At 36.3% G+C, this 20,524-nt stretch overlaps 2 protein-coding genes across 2 annotated transcripts; both read right to left on the bottom strand.

Annotated features, from left to right (window-relative positions):
• Window positions 1-100: 100 nt before the first annotated feature.
• Window positions 101-8,051, bottom strand: LOC104119677 (uncharacterized). Its single transcript, XM_009631250.4, has 12 exons — window positions 7,807-8,051; window positions 6,338-6,410; window positions 5,865-6,245; window positions 5,566-5,780; window positions 4,552-4,869; window positions 4,115-4,325; window positions 2,859-2,951; window positions 2,649-2,740; window positions 2,286-2,403; window positions 2,091-2,176; window positions 931-982; window positions 101-804 (listed from the first exon to the last, which is right to left on the bottom strand). The coding sequence occupies exons 2-12, from the start codon at window positions 6,344-6,346 to the stop codon at window positions 289-291; spliced, it is 2,091 nt and encodes a 696-aa protein (XP_009629545.1). The 5' UTR covers window positions 6,347-6,410; window positions 7,807-8,051; the 3' UTR covers window positions 101-288.
• Window positions 8,052-8,814: 763 nt separating this feature from the next.
• On the bottom strand, window positions 8,815-20,307 carry LOC104119676 (beta-ketoacyl-[acyl-carrier-protein] synthase III A, chloroplastic-like). The gene is made up of 9 exons (XM_009631248.4): window positions 19,716-20,307; window positions 19,266-19,433; window positions 18,076-18,224; window positions 16,808-16,944; window positions 15,336-15,441; window positions 13,383-13,501; window positions 10,749-10,813; window positions 10,448-10,670; window positions 8,815-9,323 (listed from the first exon to the last, which is right to left on the bottom strand). Exons 1-9 carry the CDS (start codon window positions 19,838-19,840, stop codon window positions 9,102-9,104), a joined length of 1,314 nt encoding a protein of 437 aa, XP_009629543.1. The 5' UTR covers window positions 19,841-20,307; the 3' UTR covers window positions 8,815-9,101.
• Window positions 20,308-20,524: the final 217 nt, after the last annotated feature.

Genomic DNA, 20,524 nt, shown 5'->3' on the forward strand with positions numbered 1-20,524 from the left:
TCTCCGTTATGCATTCTCTCTATCTCGCTGACCTCCATTGTTGCTCGTCTCAAGCTTGAGCGAGGTGTGGGCGTGTGTAATCAACAGAACTAAACACATATTGACAATATGCATTTTTCCCTTCCAATATCCATCCACACGGCGATGGTGAAAAAAGAAAGCTGAAAAGACACCTTTCATTGTTTCAACTCCCAGTTCAATAAATAATTTCCCTCCTAGAAGCTGTTAAGCGATCAGTCAATCTTCTTAAACCATTGACATCTAGGGTTATATAAGGGCCAACTTTTATCAAATACAAACTAAAGTGCTACGAACAGCCTCACTAACCAGGGAAGCGGTGTTCTCATCAGCAACGGTTATCATGGTTCGTGTTGATGTAACCTCTATCAAGGCTTCATTGGGCTCTGAGATGCATACAATTGATGCATTTTCTGATCCATTAGTAATCTGGGCATGCTGTGCAGTTGCTTTCATCCCCATCTTCGTTAGAGCCATCAGAAGGGAGTTCACGTCAACTCTACCCAGAAATAACAATGGCTTGTCTTGTGAAGAAAGCACTTGCTTATTTCCAATAACTAATTGATGTTTTCCCTGCTCAACGAGCAACTCTCCCTTTAATCTTACAATATTATTTTCTTGTATTACTTTTGTATAATTGAGCAGCTCGGGAGCCAAGTCCATGGCAATGTACATATCTGCATAATTTTTCAACTTAGGTATAACTACAGTTTCATTTTCAGAGAAATAACTGACTGAAATTGTGGGGTTCCAACAGCTAATATGGGGCCTCAAACCCTCAGGAACCTGAAATAAGCAAAAGAGGCAGCAGTTGAGACAGCATGAATGACAGTTCAGTATCTTGGAGCAGAAAATTTGGGGTTGGGGTTTCGGGGTGGGAAAGGGTCGAGGGGAGAGAGAGAGAGAGGCTACCAGCACATGTTTAGGTTGTAGTATCTTTAGTAAAGGTATAGCTCTCTTTAGCCTGCAAAATAGAAAATGAAGTTTGTATTTGTAATGACTAGAAGCCAGAATGGTAATTAAAGAGCTACGAATTTGTAGTAATTGAAATAGAAAGAGAAAATAATGTCTCTTGTGTGAACTTAATAATTAAGACTGAAGAAAATGACTAAACCACTATGCGGCCTCACCGGCGTCCTTTAAATGAGAAATAGAACTCATAAAAGTTACTACTTTATTTTCTTCACTGGATACAAACAACTAACACTTAATTGAGGAGGGATTTTATTTGGGAGAGTAATGCTGATTACAGAAAAGGAGTCTTAGCCTCTGTAACAGGTGTTTTTTATATGAATGCTCTTTTGAAACTGTTAAATCATTTGCTGCTGCATTGCAACCAAACATGGGGGATATGGTCCCTATTCCTAAACATCTTTGATGTTCATTAGGTGATCCAGAAAGCTTCAAAGATTTACTACACTGCTGGCAAGGTCAAAGAACGGAAAGAAGACTGGAGAAGATCTGGAGATCAATTCCTTTATGTATCATATGGACAGTGTGGCATGAGAGAAACAGAAGATGTTTTGAAGGAAGAAAGGAGATGATTGCCTCTCAAAAATTCAGATGTTTGCCAAATTTGTTTTGCTGGCATAGAGAAAATACTGTGATTAATATGTCTGATTTGGATTCTGTTTTTATGTAGCAGATGATGTAATCTTGAACTCTGTAACCTTTTGCTGTACCCTTGCTGCTTTATCAATAAAACACTTTACCTTATCAAAAACAAAACACTTAAAGGGGGCATGGTTTGTAAACTATCCAAGAGCACAGCCTTGAGCATCTACTGGGTTCTTCTCTAATTCTCAAAACTCGCCTATAAAGTGTAAACTACCTAGAAAAGATAATCAATCATATGGTAAGCAGCCATGTGACTTTAGATCAAACATTGTGGACCCTTTCCAAGAAGCATCTTGTACTTTTCTTTTTTTCTAAGGCACCTCTTAATCCTAGTTCTTGCAAATTCAGCGAACTCCAACAGAAAACCTATAGAGCACCAAAAGGATAAAGAGCTAAAAGCCAGACAGGCGCTGTCTGTTTCACATGAGATAGAGGATCAAAAAGAGTTTGCTTACTTTATTCCAGAGATGAACGAACATTGAAGGACCTTCATTGACATTGGCTTGAAAGGCAAAATAGCCAAATTGATATCAGCTCCTTCCTGTGAAATGTGAAACATTGACCTCAATAATATAGTCAAGCTTGACATTAGTCATACAACCAGATACACGAGATTTGTGAATGTGAAAAGTCATATAGCAGGCCTGCACCTCCATAATAAGCAACGAGTTAGGATCGGCACACCAACGTTGAAGGAGATGAACAACAGGGCCAAGTCGCAAACTCCAGTGAGGACAAAATGCTATGCAAGGTTCCTGCCAACTTGTTCTGAGCATGTAATATTAGACTAGGCCAATGATGTTGATGGTAACAGCAGCTCCAAAAACATTTCTTTTCTTTTCTTTTCTTTTCTTTTTTTCATAACCAAAGACAACAGTGAAGTCAAAAGATGTAAAAGGATAGAAAGAGTGTAACAAAGCCAAAATAGCATCTAAAGTAAGGTTATTAAGCAGGTTACTATGCTCATTTTTTGTAGCTTATATTTCGACATGAGGAGACAGAATATATCTTACAGGAATTTCAATGAATGAATTGCTGGAGATACCAAGAGCTTTTTCTCCTTTGACAGCTGAATATGAGTAAATAGAGGTTGCCCAGAATAGAGCTGTGGATACACACATAAAAAAAAAGAAACGGATTATATCTACTTGCTCAGCTTTCTGTTTTAACAGCAAAAAGATTAAATCCACAAGATTCATAGTGATGATCAGTTAATGTAGTACTCTTTCTTGACGTTGACTGGACAGCCATTCAGGTATGATATTGGAAAATGCCAATAACTCTTCTGCTGCAGAAGAAACAAAATATATAGGAACCTACACAGCATAAAAACACCCAGTTTCAATACATAAAAAACATATTTCAGCTGAAGCAAATTTAGGTATCCGCAACTAAGTGTACTAAAATTAGATATGAAAGGAAGCAAAACTTGAGAATTGGAAGATTCTTGTCCATGTGTATTGATCAGAGACGGATTCAAAATATAACTTTAATAACAGATGGCAATAGTCCACGATTGTGTATAATATCTTGGAAACAAGAATATCTCGATGTTCATTCCTTCCTACCATCAGGATTACAATTAGTATAACTATGAATTTATATCTCCAACAGCAATACCAACAAACAGCATTGGAAGGGATGGGGGGAAATGCTATTGATCTCTCGTCACTGAAAGTATACTCAAGTTTCATACCGATCGAAAAAGAAGTATACTCATGTTTCAGTAAATTCCTGGAAATCCTTGAATTTTCCGAGTAAATGAAGAGTCAAATTCTAATAAATTATGAAGATGAAGATGAAGATGAAGAGAAGAGAAGAGAAGAGAGAAAAGCTTTGTTTGAACTTGTAAGTATTTGGCTAACAATATAAGTACTCATTATATAGGAGTTTTGAGCTACATGAAATAAAGGCAAGTTTCCTAACTCTTGAGATTCTTTCTTTGATTGTTTCCTAACACTTGAGATTCTTAATTATGAAACAATGATTAAGATAGCGTACACTTGATTAACATAATTATTAAGAATATTCTATATTATTCTTAAAGATTCTCTTCAACACGCTCCCAAATTCAAAATAGAAAAATAACTGAAGTTTGTATATTTCAAAAACAAGAACATTCAAAAAGAATTACTGGAGTAGCAAATAATTGTCTGAATAGCTTATTGTGTAGCCGAATAATGAACAGTCATCGGAAAGAATAAACGTGCTGAAAATCTTTCCACAGGATGTTTACTTACCTAGGATCATAATACAGAGATTGCTATGAGATGAATCACAATACACCACAAAAAATGTGAACTCAAAAATTAAATAAATCTTTAATACTGTATATAATACCCTCATGATTTAATATTCTTATAAAATATTTTATTTTTATATACTAAAGCAAGTCGCCTTTCTTTAAGAGTATTTTTTAAATTTTAGGTGATCATATCCAGGTAACGTGTTGAATACATGTGCAATTTTTACACCATACCTTCAAATTTGAAGATTCTAGCGAAAGTGATACATGTTCCAATAGCTTCAACATGACTCCAGGCCGTCCAATGGGAATAAGGACTGACCCCCCGTCATTAACAGAGTCCAAAGCACATGAACATATAAAAGATACTTTTTCCATCTCTTCTGAGTACTCATCTGAATCAAGCCAGGACTCGGTTATTGTTTCCCAACAACTACCAGTATCACTGCACATGTTCCAAGTTTTAAAGCTCATTACTTACCCTTCCAGAAAATATGTAAATGATACGGAGGAAGATGAATAAAGCATGAATCAGAAGATGGATGGAGAACAAGAGAAGATAACCTTTAAAGGGAAAAAAATGCATAGCCATAAAATAGTATCTCACCTATGCATGCCGGACAGCTTCAGTTATATGTATAATATTCCAGAATAATACAAAAGGAATGTACCTTGGATAGGAACTGGCAGTAGCAGGAGGGAAATCATTCTTTTCACTATCAACATCATTGCAGGCTGTGAAGTCTGAATATAATAGAACATCACTTCCTTCAAGAGCTTGGTAATCAAAACTGGAAGCAGTTGTCGATGCAAAAACTGAGCCAGAAAGATAAGTGATGCTTCCTTTTGGACTTAGGATATTCCAATTACAAGCACCTATCTCCAAACCAGAGCTGAACGCTTTTATGGTCAATGTGCCATTATAGCAGGCTTCTTCAGCATACTTAAGGGATTGAACCTTCTCCATGCAACCCTTGATATCAGCTGCACTGAAAAAATTTCCCATCACTTTTGCAGATCATATAAAGATCAACCCATAACAAACACAGAGCTTCAAAGTATCTGCTTCATTTTTCATTTTCGACTACTGGCTAGGTGAACCAGGGTCCTTTTCTTTAAGACTGTGGGATGAATAGTCAAATTCTGTAAAAAAAACTTCTAAATGTCAATTTCCAAGTCAGTAAGTTTGTAACTGAAAAAAATGCATCCACGTGTCTCAGTATTGGTACTGAGAAGGAACTGACTCCTATATAGTTCCACTCCCATCCCAAATTGAAAGTCTTCACTATTTTCATGTCTCAGTAATGTCCACTCCGTTGAGCAGATATCTCATTTGCAAAAGCACAACTCCTCACAACTTCATAGAAATCATAACAGACTACTGGCTTAAACCAGTAAATTTAATATAGAATGAAAGTAGCATATGTTTATATTGGTGAAAATAATTCTGAGACACCTGCAATCATGTGTTCTCAATTTCTTACGGTACATTATTTCTATGTTTCTGTATCAAGTAGAACATTTACATCCAAGTCCATCCTACAAAAAGGCACAACAGGCATCTAAAAACTTAGGCATAAGTAGCAGAGTAATATCTAGTAAGTAAACACACTAATTGACGAAAGCAAACCACAAGAAACATGACAAAAACAGATCTTTCTATCAAATGAAATAAGAAGTGTTACCTGTATATGGGCATCCATCCACCAAGTTCTGTCCCTTTACTGCCTAAAACAATATCCTTTAGTGCCATAGGTAGTAGTTCAAGCTTTTCCCATATCATCCATTGAGGGCAACCAGACTCTTCAGGTCCATAAAATTGTCTCAACTCCATATGCATGAAAACAAGGTCCTCCATCATCAGTTTCCCTAGTCTGGAAGCTGCTTCCGTTACATATACCTGATGAGATAACCACATTATAAGAAATTCACCAGCATAAGGTTAATTCTATTTATAAATGCAAGAAAATATCCCTTCCATCACCTTCGATCTAAAATCTTTGAGGCGGGTAAGAAATGGTAACCCTAGCATACCCATCGGACTTGAGATTAGTATCACATCTATGGAATAAATACTCCAAAGCTGCAAGCTTTTCACAGTTTTGTACCAAGGCTCAGCCTGTATCAAACTTTTGGAATCAAGAAACTCCCCAACTTCCCGTCTTACAGACTCTGAATTTGATGAACTTTGGCCACTAACATTTGAAGTTTTTTCATCAAGCAGAGAAGATGTAACAATTGGTAGGGGAGAGAAGACCGCGAGTGCTGAAAGGTCCAAAGGGCAGTCAAATAACACCCGGAAGCCACTTATATTGACTATGTGGCATGGTGGGAAATAATAGCCCCTGCCCTCACTTAAACATGTCTGCAAATATTGGAATCCATGAATACATGATGTTAGTATGTACTCCAAAAATATGCACGCAAGCAAATATGCAGAGAAGGGAAGAGACTTACAAACTTCATGGTACGGAAGAGTGCTAGAAGTTTCTCGCCAACCAGAATCTCATACTGTTCCAAGGATACCAGCCTACAAAATAAATACATAATAGTAAAAGCAACTTAAAAAAAGCAAATCAGTAGTATAAAAAGAGTAGTATGAAGCAGTGGCAGCTCATGATTCCAGGAACAGGTCAGTTCAAAATCAAGAACAGCATAAAAACTACATGAAAGCAGCAATATGGATCTTTAGTTTTAACTCTACAGGGTTGGGCAAAGCTACTGCTTTAGTGGTCTCCTCGCACCCAACAGTATAGACTGGAAAATTGCAGATATAAGCAACCAGTCGGACCAAAAATCTAAACAATAAGATCACTTCCTTCACAACACTGATCTCATGCAGCAAGTATCCTGGTTTTTTCTATCTTTTGTTGCTGTTGTAATGCCTCTTGAGTCCATGTTTTCACTCTTTTTCCAGTTTTTCTCTTTTTTTTCTTTTGGATCAGTAAAGTCGACGTTTTCACTTGAATTTTGAGTCCAGATTTTCTTTTCTCTTCTTTTTTCTTCTCTTAATTGGCTAATTGGTAATTGCCTATTTTGGACTGCATCATATAACCTCTCAAGGAGTAAACTCATACAAGAAAAATATTTTCTGCCTTGCAGTTTATCACTCCTTTAAACCTAAACGAGAGCTTTAAATCAAAGACCAAGGAGGAGAATACTCCAGGCAAAGGGAAACGCCAAGATTTAAAGAAAAAGATTTAACAAGACTACAACTGGAGAGGACAAATGTATCATTTTCGAAAGTGACTTTACCAATTTACTAGAACAATAGTCATCACAAAACACCAAGAATTTCCTCTAGCGACATGACAACTTAAATTAGCTCACTTCAAACTGCATTAGAGAATGATATAATCAGAAGCCTTTAGCAGAGAAAAAAAATGCTTAGCCGAAAATGCTTAGGCTCTCATTATTTCATGTCATTTTTCAGTAAAAATTACAACATTTATCTTTTTTTACTTTTCCCATCAAAAGAATTACTATACCATTTTCAGCTTGTAAGTAAAATTTCTTAACTGTAACTTTACATGTAAATAATTTACCTTCCACAATTTTAAATCCAGAACAAATCGTACTACATGATGGATATCAAAGAAGTTCAGAAATGATAAACAAAAATGGTCCTTTAGCAAGGAAATGAAAACTCTACTATTGTTTTCAAAAAGCTAATTCCTTTATTTTCCTTTTTTCCATGAATATATTCAATAAAACTTGATTAGTAATACGAAGATAAGAAGCAGATAAAAAACGCCAAACTTCGAAGCCAATATAAGTAAGAATGCAAATTGACTAGTAAAAATCATGAAGTATGAAAAATAAGCTTAGGCTTCCATTATACAGAGGATAGAAAAATCAAAAGGAAAAGGGTTTAGGGTTTAAGATTTATGTCATATGAGAATCGCAGAGAATGAAAGGAAACTCACAACTTGATTTCGCCGGAGAAAGCAGTGATGGTTAGCCGTACAAATTATAGAAAAGAGGAAATCGCAAAAGGGAGAGAATGCTCAAGATATTTATGCTCAATGGAAACCAGGTTCAGTACTTTATTTTCTTTGGCCGGTAATTTTGAGTACTTATGTAAAGGGGCGGGAGATCTCTGTGTTGTGATTTTATGCGCGTTTTGATATCACAGTTAATTTAAACAGTTCTAGTGTGTAAAGGTTTAAGGATCAAAAGTGTTTACAATGCTTTTTTTCGAAAACAATTATTAAAAAATGATAATTAATATTAGCAAATCGGTTTGTGATATTTTTGAATATATAGATTGATAATAATGTCTAAGCTTTGATTAAAGCAGTGATTCAAAGTTAAAGAGTTGAGATAGGAAAATGACTTCCTTTCACATGGAAAGTCATTTTCCCCCTTTTGTGAAATATTTCTTTATGGAAATCAAACATAAAAAATAACTTATTATCTGGAAAACATTTTCTGTTAAATGCAGCCTATATCTCCTTTATTTGAAATTCAGAGCAAGAAATTGATTTTGGTTTTATGACAAGCATGTTCAATGTATCAAAATGTGCCCTTTGAGTTTATTCAGAAAGGTGACACCAAACTATATGTCTCATCTCCTTTTTTTCCTCTAACAATCTGGCTGTTCAAAGTTTGAAATTACAAATACATAAGCTACCATCTCACTTCTGAAAAACTTAGGAGGGATTTAATCCTAACAGGTCAGATAAATCATGTCTTAGTATTCTTAATGCTTGTTCCATATTACCAACTCTTTATTACGTCAAGCGTAACGATTTACTTCGAATTTTAAACACATTACAATTTGCAGTGTGATGAGCATTTTTCTTAGCACTAGTCAAAAGATGAAACAACATATTATATCATGAATCTAGTGCAAATACGCTTCTCAAATCCAATCTGAATGTCAACAAACTAGAAAAGACAGCCTGGGATAAGCAGAAATTGTAGCCGAAATCTGCAAAATCATGGACTTCAAAAATAGTAACTTCAAATGGAGCAAAATGTTGATAATTATTGGTGTTAGGAAAAATAAATACATCAGAAAATTGAGAGGGAGACCGAATCCGCCATTGAAGCCTCCAAAATCAGGCTACAACTGAACAAAAAGCAGAAGGGAAATGCAACCTTATCATTTCTTCTTTCCATCTATGTTTGAGCTCTATTCATATGTTGAGAAGTTCCGTCCCTATTTGATTTCTGCAGAATCCAGATGTGAGGCCGCCGCCAAACTCCGTAGCAGCATTCACCCCCATCTGAGTATAGCAGAACCCCACGTAAGGCCAGCCCCAAATCCAGCAGCAGCAATGACATGGCCTGCCTGCACTTTCCCACTTCGAACAGCTTCATCCAGTGCCAAAGGGATCGATGCAGCACTTGTATTGCCATAATTTGCTAAATTTGATATGACACGTTCTGATGGGACCTCCAAACGCGTTGCTACTCCATCAATAATCCTTTGGTTTGCCTGCATGTAACCATTCACAATAAGTTGCCTATATTAATGTGATACCTAGAGAGTATTTATTAAGTGGTGCAGGATGATAATTCCAAAAGGAGCATTAAGACACTTTCAGTGAATTATCTCAAGTTGTATTTCTACCATAAAATTGTAAGAAAATCTTTTAAAAATAATTGCTGGAATGAACATGCTTGGAGATTTTACCTATATTATCTTGAACATGAAATGAGTTTCTTTATCAATCAAACAATACAAACAAGCCAATAAAGCAATTGGATAATGAGAATATTGTGCATCATAAAAGATTAATCAAGGCTCAAGCTAATAAAGCAATCTGGAAATAACCATATTGTGCTTTTACTGAAATATGAGAGTTTACAGCTTTGTCAGCAAGCAGCTTATTCTTTTCTTTCTCACTTTACGTTTCGTTCTTTTCTCAACTATTTACTTCTTTCTTCTTCAATCAAAATACTCATTTTGTGGTATGTATACTTGTTATTTTGTCCTGCATTTCTCAGGCGTTAATACGCATCCAATAGCTTAGTAAAATAACTCTAGCCCCAATCTCATGTACTTATTTGACAGGGTATAGAGTAATAGTAGAGCTAAATTTATGTGGTAATATAAGCAAAGGTTGATCCCTTAGCCACATACACTTTTGGACATGTTTTAGGTTTAATACGCGCAAAATGAATCCAATGTAATGATAGGAGCACTAAGCAGTAAGCATGACGTGCTTAATAGTAAGAAGTTGCAGGTCAAGATTTGTACTTTTTAAAATGTTTCATCACTGAGAACAAATAATTATATTTCAAGTTTACTGATTCTATTATTCTGTCACTTTTAGGGTTAATTCTTTGCTGAACTATCAGAACTCCTCCTTTTAACAACTACCCCTGGCCCCCTACAACATGATCTGGTCTGTTAGCATATCAAGGATAGTAACATAAAATATAAAACTAGAGGAGAGGAGGGCAATCACAAGTATCAATGCATATTGTCACTAGTCGTTTAAAAATGTATATTCATTCAGTCTAAAACATAATTGCTTCTAAAGAATGTCATCATTCCATATTTAGCCATTTAGGTATGACTGACTCAGTTGAGTTATCTATCCCAGAAAGTTATACCTGGTGGAGAAGCAGCCAATCAATTTTGGACCCAGGAAGACCTGCGTTCTCTAAAGCTGCTTCAATTGATTGTGGCACAACGCGAACAGCAAATCTAAAGACCTCTTTACCATTCATCTGGATGCAAGAGTAAGAGGAACCTTTTGGTGGAAAACCAATAACAGAACCATTTGTACCAAATACATGATCAGTTTCATTCTCTTTGATTGAAGCATTCAAGTGCCTAAATAAAAAAACTATCATTTAGTGCCCCTTTAAAGATGAAAGCAGGGGAACTTCTCCTAAAGATTATGATAAATACCTTTGACCTTCACCATCACTATGCAAGTCAAAACCAAATAAACCATCTTCTCCAATATCACAGGCCTACAAGAGTATGGATTTATATAAATTTTGAGAAATGGATATAGCAAATTAGCGTTGCACACAATAACTTGATCACATTAATAAAAGAAGAAACATGGCCTCAAAAATTTGGGTTAAACAAGAAGAAGACACAAGGTCACACCTCTTCGCTGAGGAAAAGCACTCATCAATCAATAGTGTAACGGGCATCTATGGGTTTTCTTTTTTTCCTTTTTTTTTTTGTGAGAACGGCGAAGGGGAGCCTTGGCGTAACTAGTAAAGTTGCTGTCATGTGACCAGGAGGTCACGGGTTAGAGCCGTGGAAACAGCCTCTTGCAGAAATGCAGGGTGAGGCTGCGTACAATTGAACCTTATGGTCCGGCCCTTCCCCGGACCCCGCACATAGCGGGAGCTTAGTGCACCGGGCTGCCCTTTTTTTGTGAGAACGGCATCTACGTTGTCTTTTAAGATATGAAGTATATCAAAAGTATATAATTGCAAATAGCAAATAAGGTTAGATTGGTTGAAGACCCCAACCAGTTATGGATTTGCAAAGATTCAAGAGAAGTCTCTGTTCTTTCGTTGCTTAGCCACTCTCAAATCGGCATCAAGATGAAAAAGGTCAAACAGGCAAATAAGGAGCGGCATTATTGAGCCTATACTGATTCTTGCCTTCTGCAATCCATCTTATTGCACATATGACTAGGGGCCTGGGACACACCCATTGACAGTGACTAGGCTTGGGACACACCCATTGACGGTGAGTATGTTGAATCATTTTAAGATGAGTGCTAGGTTGGGGAACTAGTTCCAAATTGGCCATCTCAAACTTAATACCAGACCCAACTATACTGCAGACAATGGCATGAGAAATTGTTGGCTGACTGAGACCAACCCTGGGGAGGCACTCTCTACCCTATCTGTCTGACCTATAATATTCAACACATGGTCATCACGAACTGCTTACACCTACCAAACCATGGTTAACTGGATGAATTAAACTAAATAAGAGAGAAAAGGAGAAAAAGAAAATGAGTGACATCAACCCCCACCAACCAACGCCTGATCTCACTAGCGCAAAAAATGTAGGCACACACAGCCGCCAACTCGAAAGTTTGGCGCAACCAGCGCAAAGCACTGCCCTTATCCCCTCCTCTTTCTCCAAACAAAATAAAATTGTTTCTTACTCCACCATCGGCATTCTCTCCCCACATTTATGACACTCCTATCACTGCCACCAACCCCTCCCGTAATTCTTGGCAAGTTCAAGCTGTTCTGCTCCTCCTTGACTCTTCAACCTTTTTTTAGAACGGTACCATTTTTTTTTTGTGGTAATCCACTTACTACCAGCTGAGGTTTGAAAAATAACAGATCAAACAATCTTATAATCCAGCATCACAATTTCAGGAATTCCCTCTGCCCAATCACCCACTTTTAGAACTAGTATTCTCTTGGATACAAATAGAAGAAGTGTAAGTAAAAAGGTAGACTTGAGGTTTGCAGAAATGAAACTTTGTATTGTTGTAGCTATAGGTACGATATGGATGGGTTCTTTGGAGTAATTTCAGTCGCAACATGAAAGTTTGCAGAATGGACTACAGAGCATAAGGTTACAGATATAAATCTCAATTTCCTCTTTTCTTTTGCTAACCATGAATAGCACATAGCAATGTACCCACAAGACCCCGTAAGACTCGACTCTAAACTGCACACTGGGCAAGATTTTTCCATTGACAAGGAAGTTCATGTATATCTTTTGGGTGAATAATAGGCTGGAGTAGGTCCACAAATCAGTCTTTCAAGAATACGAAAATTTCAAAGTGGTTCGAAAAGCCAACGCATAGGAAATGGCTCATAGTAAAAGTTTTTAAAAAGAAAAAGGAGAGAATGAGAGACAACTCAGTAAAAAGCATAAATAAACTGACACTAAGAATAAACAATTTGAAGGCAGTTGATTATCTTATGATTACTCTAGAAGTATAATGTATGACACGAAGGAAGAGTAATTTCAACTGCTTAGCGCATAGCACCTACAACTCCCAAAATGCGAAAGCAAAACAAAGAAAACCAACTTCAACATATGAAAGAAAAAGCTCTACACATGTATCGTGTCAGAGTCCAGATGGCTACTTTTGTCGCCTTATACTTAGAAGTTTGCCCCTTTTCCAAATATGTGGTCTGATATTAGTTATCAATTTCAAACTTTAGACAAGGTGGCCACTTTCGAAGTTCAAATCACGGGTCTAATTTTGAAACTTCCAAATAAAAGGCCACAAAAGTGGCTATTTGCATAAATCATCCTTCAAACCTCATATACTTTGGCCAAAAAGCTGACGAGGCTGATTATACATATCCAGTGAACATCCCCAACCCAACCCCAACCCTGACAGAGAAATGAAGGACCTTATGAACTTCCATAAATTTAGAATTCAAGAAGAGTACAGAAGAATCTAGAGGTACTTAAACCAGCTAAGATGTGACTAATCCCTTTTTTACTTATTGTAAAGAATCTTTAGGATATTCATTGGAAAAACTGCAATAACTAAATACTGTATTCACTGATTGATTCGTCCATTCTCCTTTATCATACCTGCATCACTACAGCACCAGCAGCATCACCAAAGAGAATACAGGTTCCCCTATCTGTCCAGTCAACATAGCGAGATAGAGCATCAGCCCCTATTACAAGAACGTTCTTAAAACCACCACCTGCAACACGGCAGAATTCCAATATTTAGCAGAGCATATATATAAAAATCAATATATCGTAGTTATGCTGGTATTGACAATTCAATAGTATTTCACAGCTATTCACTAAATAATATGCCCAAAGGATTTATCCAAGAAGTTGATAATTTTCAATGCCGTGGATATATTCCCAATTCTTTATAAAGCTTCCATCTTATTTGTCTTTCACCACTTTTTCAGCATCCACAAACTGCATGACCTCAACTTTACTTTTCAATTTATTTTTATTTTTTAGAATGGTACCTTAAAAGTTTTCAAGTTTTTTCATGATAATGATCTATCATTTTTTCACATAACTTATGACACAGAACATTAGTAGGCCTTTGTTAAATTTACTTATTAATAACATTTAAGATCACTTTTGACCTTGAGCATAACTCATTAAAGGAGCCACTACATTTCCAATCAGGTATAAAACACTAAACATCCCCCTCAAATTTTAGAACTCTACACTGAGAATAACAGAATTCATCAATAATACAAAAGTTAGGTATTTTTAACTAACGACTGATCAAAGAAAATAAGGCATTTTCTTGTTCTATTTTTGCAACTAACGACTCTGGATTATTTTGTTCCCATAGTTTTTATTAGCAGATAGCAGTGTTCTTTCTTTACTAATCTCCAAATGAACCATCTATCGAACTAGATAACCCCGGCTTCAATACCAAGCTGGGTACCAGAAGTTGAATGTGAAAGCATAGGACAAAAGCCACTCAGATATCAGCTACATTTCAGAACAAGTCCAGACTCATGGCAACACTGACAAAAGAGGATTCGACCAAAACAGTGGGTAGGGTAGGGTAGGGAGCATTTAAGGAGGAAGTGGAGCCACAGGCTGGACCAGTACCCATCCATTGGAATTGTTTCCATTGTTCTTGCTAAATCCACACGAAAAGATTAAACATGCAGACCATATTCAGCTAGAAAATTGATCTTTCTGTATGGATTAAAGTTGGTCCATCTAGAAGTGTTAAACATTTTATCATCCAATGCAAGCGTTTAGCTCCCATGACATATGTAGGCAATTATGAAAACATGACGAAACACTTGCATATAAGATTTTACAAGTGAAACAAAAAATATAGCTTAAAGAAAACTTGTCAGAGAGTTAATTTAGGTAAAAGATCCTAAAATTAGAGACTCAAGTAATCATAACAAGCTTTCCGGGAAAATGGTTGTGAAAATCCTCCAATAGTCATAACTATCCCAGTTACAACTTGACAGCCTATGCTGAGTCATTCTTAAGAAAACTGAAATACCCCCCCCCTCCCCCCCCCCCAAAGCGGAAAAAGTATCTGTACCAGGATTACAATAGAAAATATTATTCTCTCTTTGATTAATGTCATAATCTTTGTCTCCCCATGTATGTTCTGTTTTCTTCCACGCATCATCTCTAATAAATCATACAAAACCTTGCCTAAGAATCTAAGACAATTGCAAATTGTTTAACCTCAAATATAGATCACTTAAAGTATATCAAGTAAAAGATGATTCCCTGGTTCATTTGATCCCTGAAATATTCTCTCTCCCTTCATCCTCCCCCCCCCCCCCCAAAGTGGAAAAAGTATCCGTACCAGCCCGTGTATGCTCTATTGTCTTCCACGCCTTAAATCATCTCTAATGAATCATCCAAAACCTTGCCTAAGAATCTAAGACAATGCAAATTGTTTAACCTCAAATACAGATCACTTAAGGTGTATCAAGTAAAAGATGATTCCCTGGTTCATTTGATCCCTTTATGTCGAAGATTACAAAAAATTTAATTATCAGAAAGAAATTTCTAACAAAATTCTACCTCTGATATAGCAAGCAGCAGATACCAAACCCAACATGAACCCGCTACAAGCAGCTGTAATATCGAAAGCCAATGGATTGCTTTTGCAGCCAAGTGCTTTTTGGATCTGAGTAAATGAAAGTGCCACAAGAATGGATAAAGAGTCCCCAAGAAAATTCTGAAGAGAACATGGTTAAATGTATAACTGATGAAGCATCAACTTAAGTAATTTGGATCAGCAGCTTGGGAAATTAGAATCAAAAAGTCAGTGAGCTGGAAATGCATAATATAACTAGAGCATTCAAAAAGACAAGAACCAAAATAACTTGAATAAGCAAACATATTGTTTGCAGGACACACTTTTTTTTTATAAACACTATTGGGACTAATCAGAAAGACAATTAGCAGTACCAACACCATTGCTGGCCAGCCACTTGTGACCAGCAAACCAGCCAGTTCTGAAGGATTCATTAATTAAATGAGCCAAGCATTTAGCTCTGAGTTGAACGATCACGACGTCGGGAAAAGGTTCAAATTAATTTTCCTGAGAAGCAACCTTTTACCGCTCCGAGCTCTCATTACATCATCACTGTATTTTTTTGTTTCACGTAATTTCAAGGGAAATGCATGGTGACACTATATATTGTTGTTGTTGAACTTCTATATGGATTGTCTGATATAAGATCACAATGGCGGAAAAGGTTCAAATTAATTCTCCTGCAGAGCAACATTTTACCACTCCGAGCTCTCATTACATCATCACTGTATTTTTTTGTTTCACATAATTTCAAGGGAAATGCATGGTGACATAATATTATAACACCAATGACAAAATAAATAAATAAACAAATAAATAAAAACAGTTTAACTTCTGATGAAGCTATATTAAGTTTCAGAAGCTGTCGATCATTCTTCATTGAATTGTGACATCATAGTACAGGAACATGTAAAGGCATAAGCAAAAATATCATACACACAAAACCAAAGGCGAATAGTTTGCATGCTTGTGCTTATTTTCTCTTCTCACAAGGGGGTAGTGACTGATTTACACAATTTTTTCTTTTTTAAGCTATTTCTCTTCTTTCCGGAAAAAGCAAAGAGCTTCACTTAATTGCCTTAAGGCGATTTCTTTTTCAGTTATAATCCTAGTAAATGCACGAGACAAGTTCATCAAACAATATGCTGAGAACAGTTAAAAAGAAAGGAAAAAATATGTACTGTGAATCAATTGCTCGGCATGAATTATGTTCTATAAAGTGGAAATAAAGAAACAAGAAGGCAAAAAGAAGAAACGTCTAAACTCAAAAGCTCCATAGCGATACATTTCATGTTTTCACTCTAGCTAACTCATCTTATTGGTGTGCAATAAGAAAGCTCTAATGCAGGTTCTTTCTGAATGGTCTCCTGAAGACAGGCAAAACCACAAGAAAGGTAAATTTTGTTGCAGTATCAGTTGCATGGAAATACAATGATAATATTCTACCAAGTTATACCTGTGGAGCACTTCCAAAAAGGTCCTCTGGAGTTGAAGTACACAGCAATATTAGGTCAATATCATTAGGATCAACCTCTGCCATCTCAAGAGCTTTCCTTGCAGCCTCTGCGGCCAGATCTGTTAAATTGTCTTTGCCTGTAAAAGCATACATCAGATTGGGGCTGGTTTATGTTAAATACCAAAAGTTAATACGTACATATTTTTCCATCTAAACAAGAAAAGAAGTATTTAACCACCATTTCAGAAAAGGCATTTCTGAGTTTAAATGGTTTGTGCTACAAACCTATTAATGCATGTTCTGATATTTGCCAAGTCATTCATATGTATCCACAAAAAATTTAAATGTTGATTTTTATTTGGAATAAATGAACAATAAGGTTATTTCTGCAAACATTCAAACAAGGAAAATTCCAGAGAAACACCTATGTGCATCATGATTCCTAAAGATATTTGATTCTGTAGAATTATGTCAATCTACTCAGAAGATAACTTAAATGTGTACAGTAAAATGAAGTATGAAAAGCTCTTTAAATTTCTGAGGAAATGACTGAAAAGAAGTATACCAAAGAAGCAGGATATCTCGTTAACACATTAGGACCCATTTGGAGTGCTTTGGACGGGTTTTTTTTCATATAGTGCTTTTACCGACAGTACTTCTATATTAGTAGTTTGCTTGATGTTTGGTAGGATTATTTTAAAAAGCATTTTTTCTGGTATTTATAGATTAACCTCAACTAGAATTACTAATTAATGACAATGGAAAAATATCCTTTGAAATATACAGATATTTAGGCGAAATAAAGTTTCAAAGGCTCTAAATTTGAGCTTCAACCAAGAAGCCTTTTATAAAAACTCTAGGAACTAAAAGTACTTTTTTTTTATAACCGTGATGTCCGAGTCAGCTTGCGCACACCTCGACTAATTTAACGGGATACCTATTACCTCCCACCAGCAATAGGTACCAGATAACTCTATCCACCAAGGCTTGGATAGATGGGAAGAAATCGCTTAGTGTTTTTTGTCTCCGCGGGGAATTGAACCGAAGACCTCATGGTTCTAACCCGCTTCACTGACCACTAGGCCACACCCTTGGGTGCTAAATGTACTTACAACTATTCACAAAAAATAGAAGTATTTTCTCACGTTACTTGTTTTTCAAATGTACTGCATTCCCAAATGGGACTTAAGTACTATATTTTCTGCTAAAGAACAGAATACAACAAAATCCAGTCAGTTAACAAGCATTGAAGTCAATGAAAGACTTGCCTGAAAGAACTCTACGGTTATGAATTCCTGTTCGAACAGATATCCATTCATCATTAGTATCGACAATTTTTGCAAGATCATCATTGGAAACTTTTAGAGCTGGTACTGCGGAGCCACATCCTATTAGTTTGCAGCCCCTGTTAACTAACCTGACCAAGCAAATAAAATACTTAAGAAGGAATATGGATTCAGCTGACATGCTCTCATATAAGCTCCAGCCTGCTCGCTGAAAACTAGAGTTCTTTGTTAAAATGTTCATGAAATGCACCATGAAGGCACTCAGTATAACAAAAATGGAAAGAAGTGAACACAATTGGACCCACGTTTTCCCCTTTCTTTAGGTGAGCTTTTTGCTTTGGTCCCCTTATTTCAGTTGGAGCCAGCGAAGGAGCCAAATATTAGCATGACTTGATAACTTCCTCTACGGCTCCTTTTGCGACCAAGAAGATAAATCCCCAAGAAGAAATAAAAGGCCAAATTCTACAAGCAGGCATAACTATCCACCAAAAAGGTGAGCTTTCTCAAAATGTAACTGATCCAAGTTTCTGGAAGTGACAACATAGTTCATCCTTCTCGCTAGCTCAATGGGTATCCAACTCATGCTAGCCAAGTCCATTTCCTTTATTTCCAGTAAACTTCTTCAGTCCCTACTAATCAAATGTATTTCATGTGCCCCTATTTCAGCTCTGTTCATATTGCTACTTCGAAATCTTTGCCTAGCTGTGTTTTCAACTATACAATAACTTATCTCATAAGTGTTTAAGATACTAAGCCACAATGCACAATGCAAATGACTACTTCACTTGCATATCAGTAAAAATGAGTATAAACAGTTAAAGCACGAACAATCAGCAACATCAGAAACTCACATGTATAATTTTATAATTGGTGCAATGGAGTATCAGAATTTGATAACCACATCAAGATTCTTCAAACATGATTACCCCGCAAAAATTTTGATTTAGCATCAGGAAGAACGTGTAAATCATATTTCAATATATTTCACCACAAACATATATTCATCAAAGCAGGTGGAAAAAACTCATCTAACTAATAGAAAAATAACTTTTAAAAGAATCAGAAGGAAAGACCACCTGACAATTTTCATGAATTACACTTGCTACAGGCAAATCGTATTACTAATTAAAATGTTTTAAAAAGAAATTGGAAAATGAGGTTCTTTACATTACCTTGATACTCGAGATTGATCGGTTGAAAGCTTATCTGCACCTTCAACAGTGCTGGAACACATTACCCTGTTGAAGGTTCCATCAGAGAACGAATGCCCAATCCGATGATATATGCCTATAGATGGAGAAAATCTCCTCCTTAGAGTAGGTGCTGCTGGTGTAAAGAACCTATATTCATTGGTCATTTACATATACCAATAACTCAATAACCTTTTAACAGCAATGATAAACCACATATACAAAACTAAAGAATGAGCATTATTAACACGTAAATGCACAGCATCAAACTAATTCATACTTAGGAATTTCAGTTGAATATAAGCTAATTTGGATTTATAATACAAAAGCACAAGTAACGAATTCAATATTTTTAGCTTTTTGGTAAAATCAAATGCACACATTTGGAATCAAAATCCTGTTCAGATCTCGGATCAGAAATAGAATACTAACAGCGTATGTGCTTGGTGCTGCGGTAGAGTACTGATTCCGGCCCTGCCAAGTGTTTGATGGCGTTCAGTGACACGGTGTTGCAGTGAAAATGTAGGACCCGCGGCAATGGTAGTGGTGTTTGCCATTGTTTCTTCTTGAAAACAAAGTCAAAAGTTAGCAAAAAATGGATACACCGATGGCTGTCCTTAACATGAAAATGAAACCCACAAATTTTGAGCTCTTGTTGTTCGACGAAATGAAAATATAAGAGGGGAGGTGTGACGGGATAAATGATGAGGGGAAAACAATGCCAGTGGAGATGGGTATTCTAAGTATTTCCGTCCATATGTAAAATCAAAGGCATTGAAATCACGTTTATGGGTTTTTCATAGATATCTCCGTCCTCGGCTCGAATGAGGAAAGAGAGGGGTGTACACGAGATTCGTTGATTGGGAATATCTATATGGGTAGGTTACCGTGTCTGAATTTCACTGCTTTCTGAACTAACGTTATTAATTAGGTGACCCTAGGGGAAACTGAAACCACTTGCTTTTATTAACCTGTTGGAGGACTAAGACTACAGAGCTTTTTCGTTCAGTTGGTGGCCCCATTCCTACACTTGGGGACAATAAATAGCCTATCTGGTTATTCATGTAACAAAATTCCTCTTTGGCAAAATATGTGCCGTTAATTAATTTCTGGCAGATTTTATATTAGTTATTACAGTTACCACCGGCGGCTCAAAAACATTGGAGTCCTAAACCCAAACTTTTTTAAAGGCCTTAAACTTTTTTTAAAAAAAGGTTCATACTCAAATTTTATAGTTGACA

Source organism: Nicotiana tomentosiformis, chromosome 3 (genome assembly GCF_000390325.3).
Source record: "Nicotiana tomentosiformis chromosome 3, ASM39032v3, whole genome shotgun sequence".
Classification (NCBI taxonomy): Eukaryota; Viridiplantae; Streptophyta; class Magnoliopsida; order Solanales; family Solanaceae; genus Nicotiana; species Nicotiana tomentosiformis.

What these genes read in the sequence shown, in the direction of transcription:
- LOC104119677 (XM_009631250.4), bottom strand. An exon ending in TCAAAGATTTTAGATCGAAG is followed by an intron (nt 5,781 to 5,864) that starts GTGATGGAAGGG and finishes TTATCTCATCAG; the next exon opens with GTATATGTAACGGAAGCAGC. An exon ending in GGATGGATGCCCATATACAG is followed by an intron (nt 4,870 to 5,565) that starts GTAACACTTCTT and finishes AAATTTTTTCAG; the next exon opens with TGCAGCTGATATCAAGGGTT.
- LOC104119676 (XM_009631248.4), bottom strand. Translation starts at nt 19,840, where the DNA reads ATGGCAAACACCACTACCATTGCCGCGGGTCCTACATTTTCACTGCAA. An exon ending in CTGGTGCTGTAGTGATGCAG is followed by an intron (nt 10,814 to 13,382) that starts GTATGATAAAGG and finishes ATACTCTTGTAG; the next exon opens with GCCTGTGATATTGGAGAAGA. An exon ending in AGTGATGGTGAAGGTCAAAG is followed by an intron (nt 10,671 to 10,748) that starts GTATTTATCATA and finishes TTTTTTATTTAG; the next exon opens with GCACTTGAATGCTTCAATCA.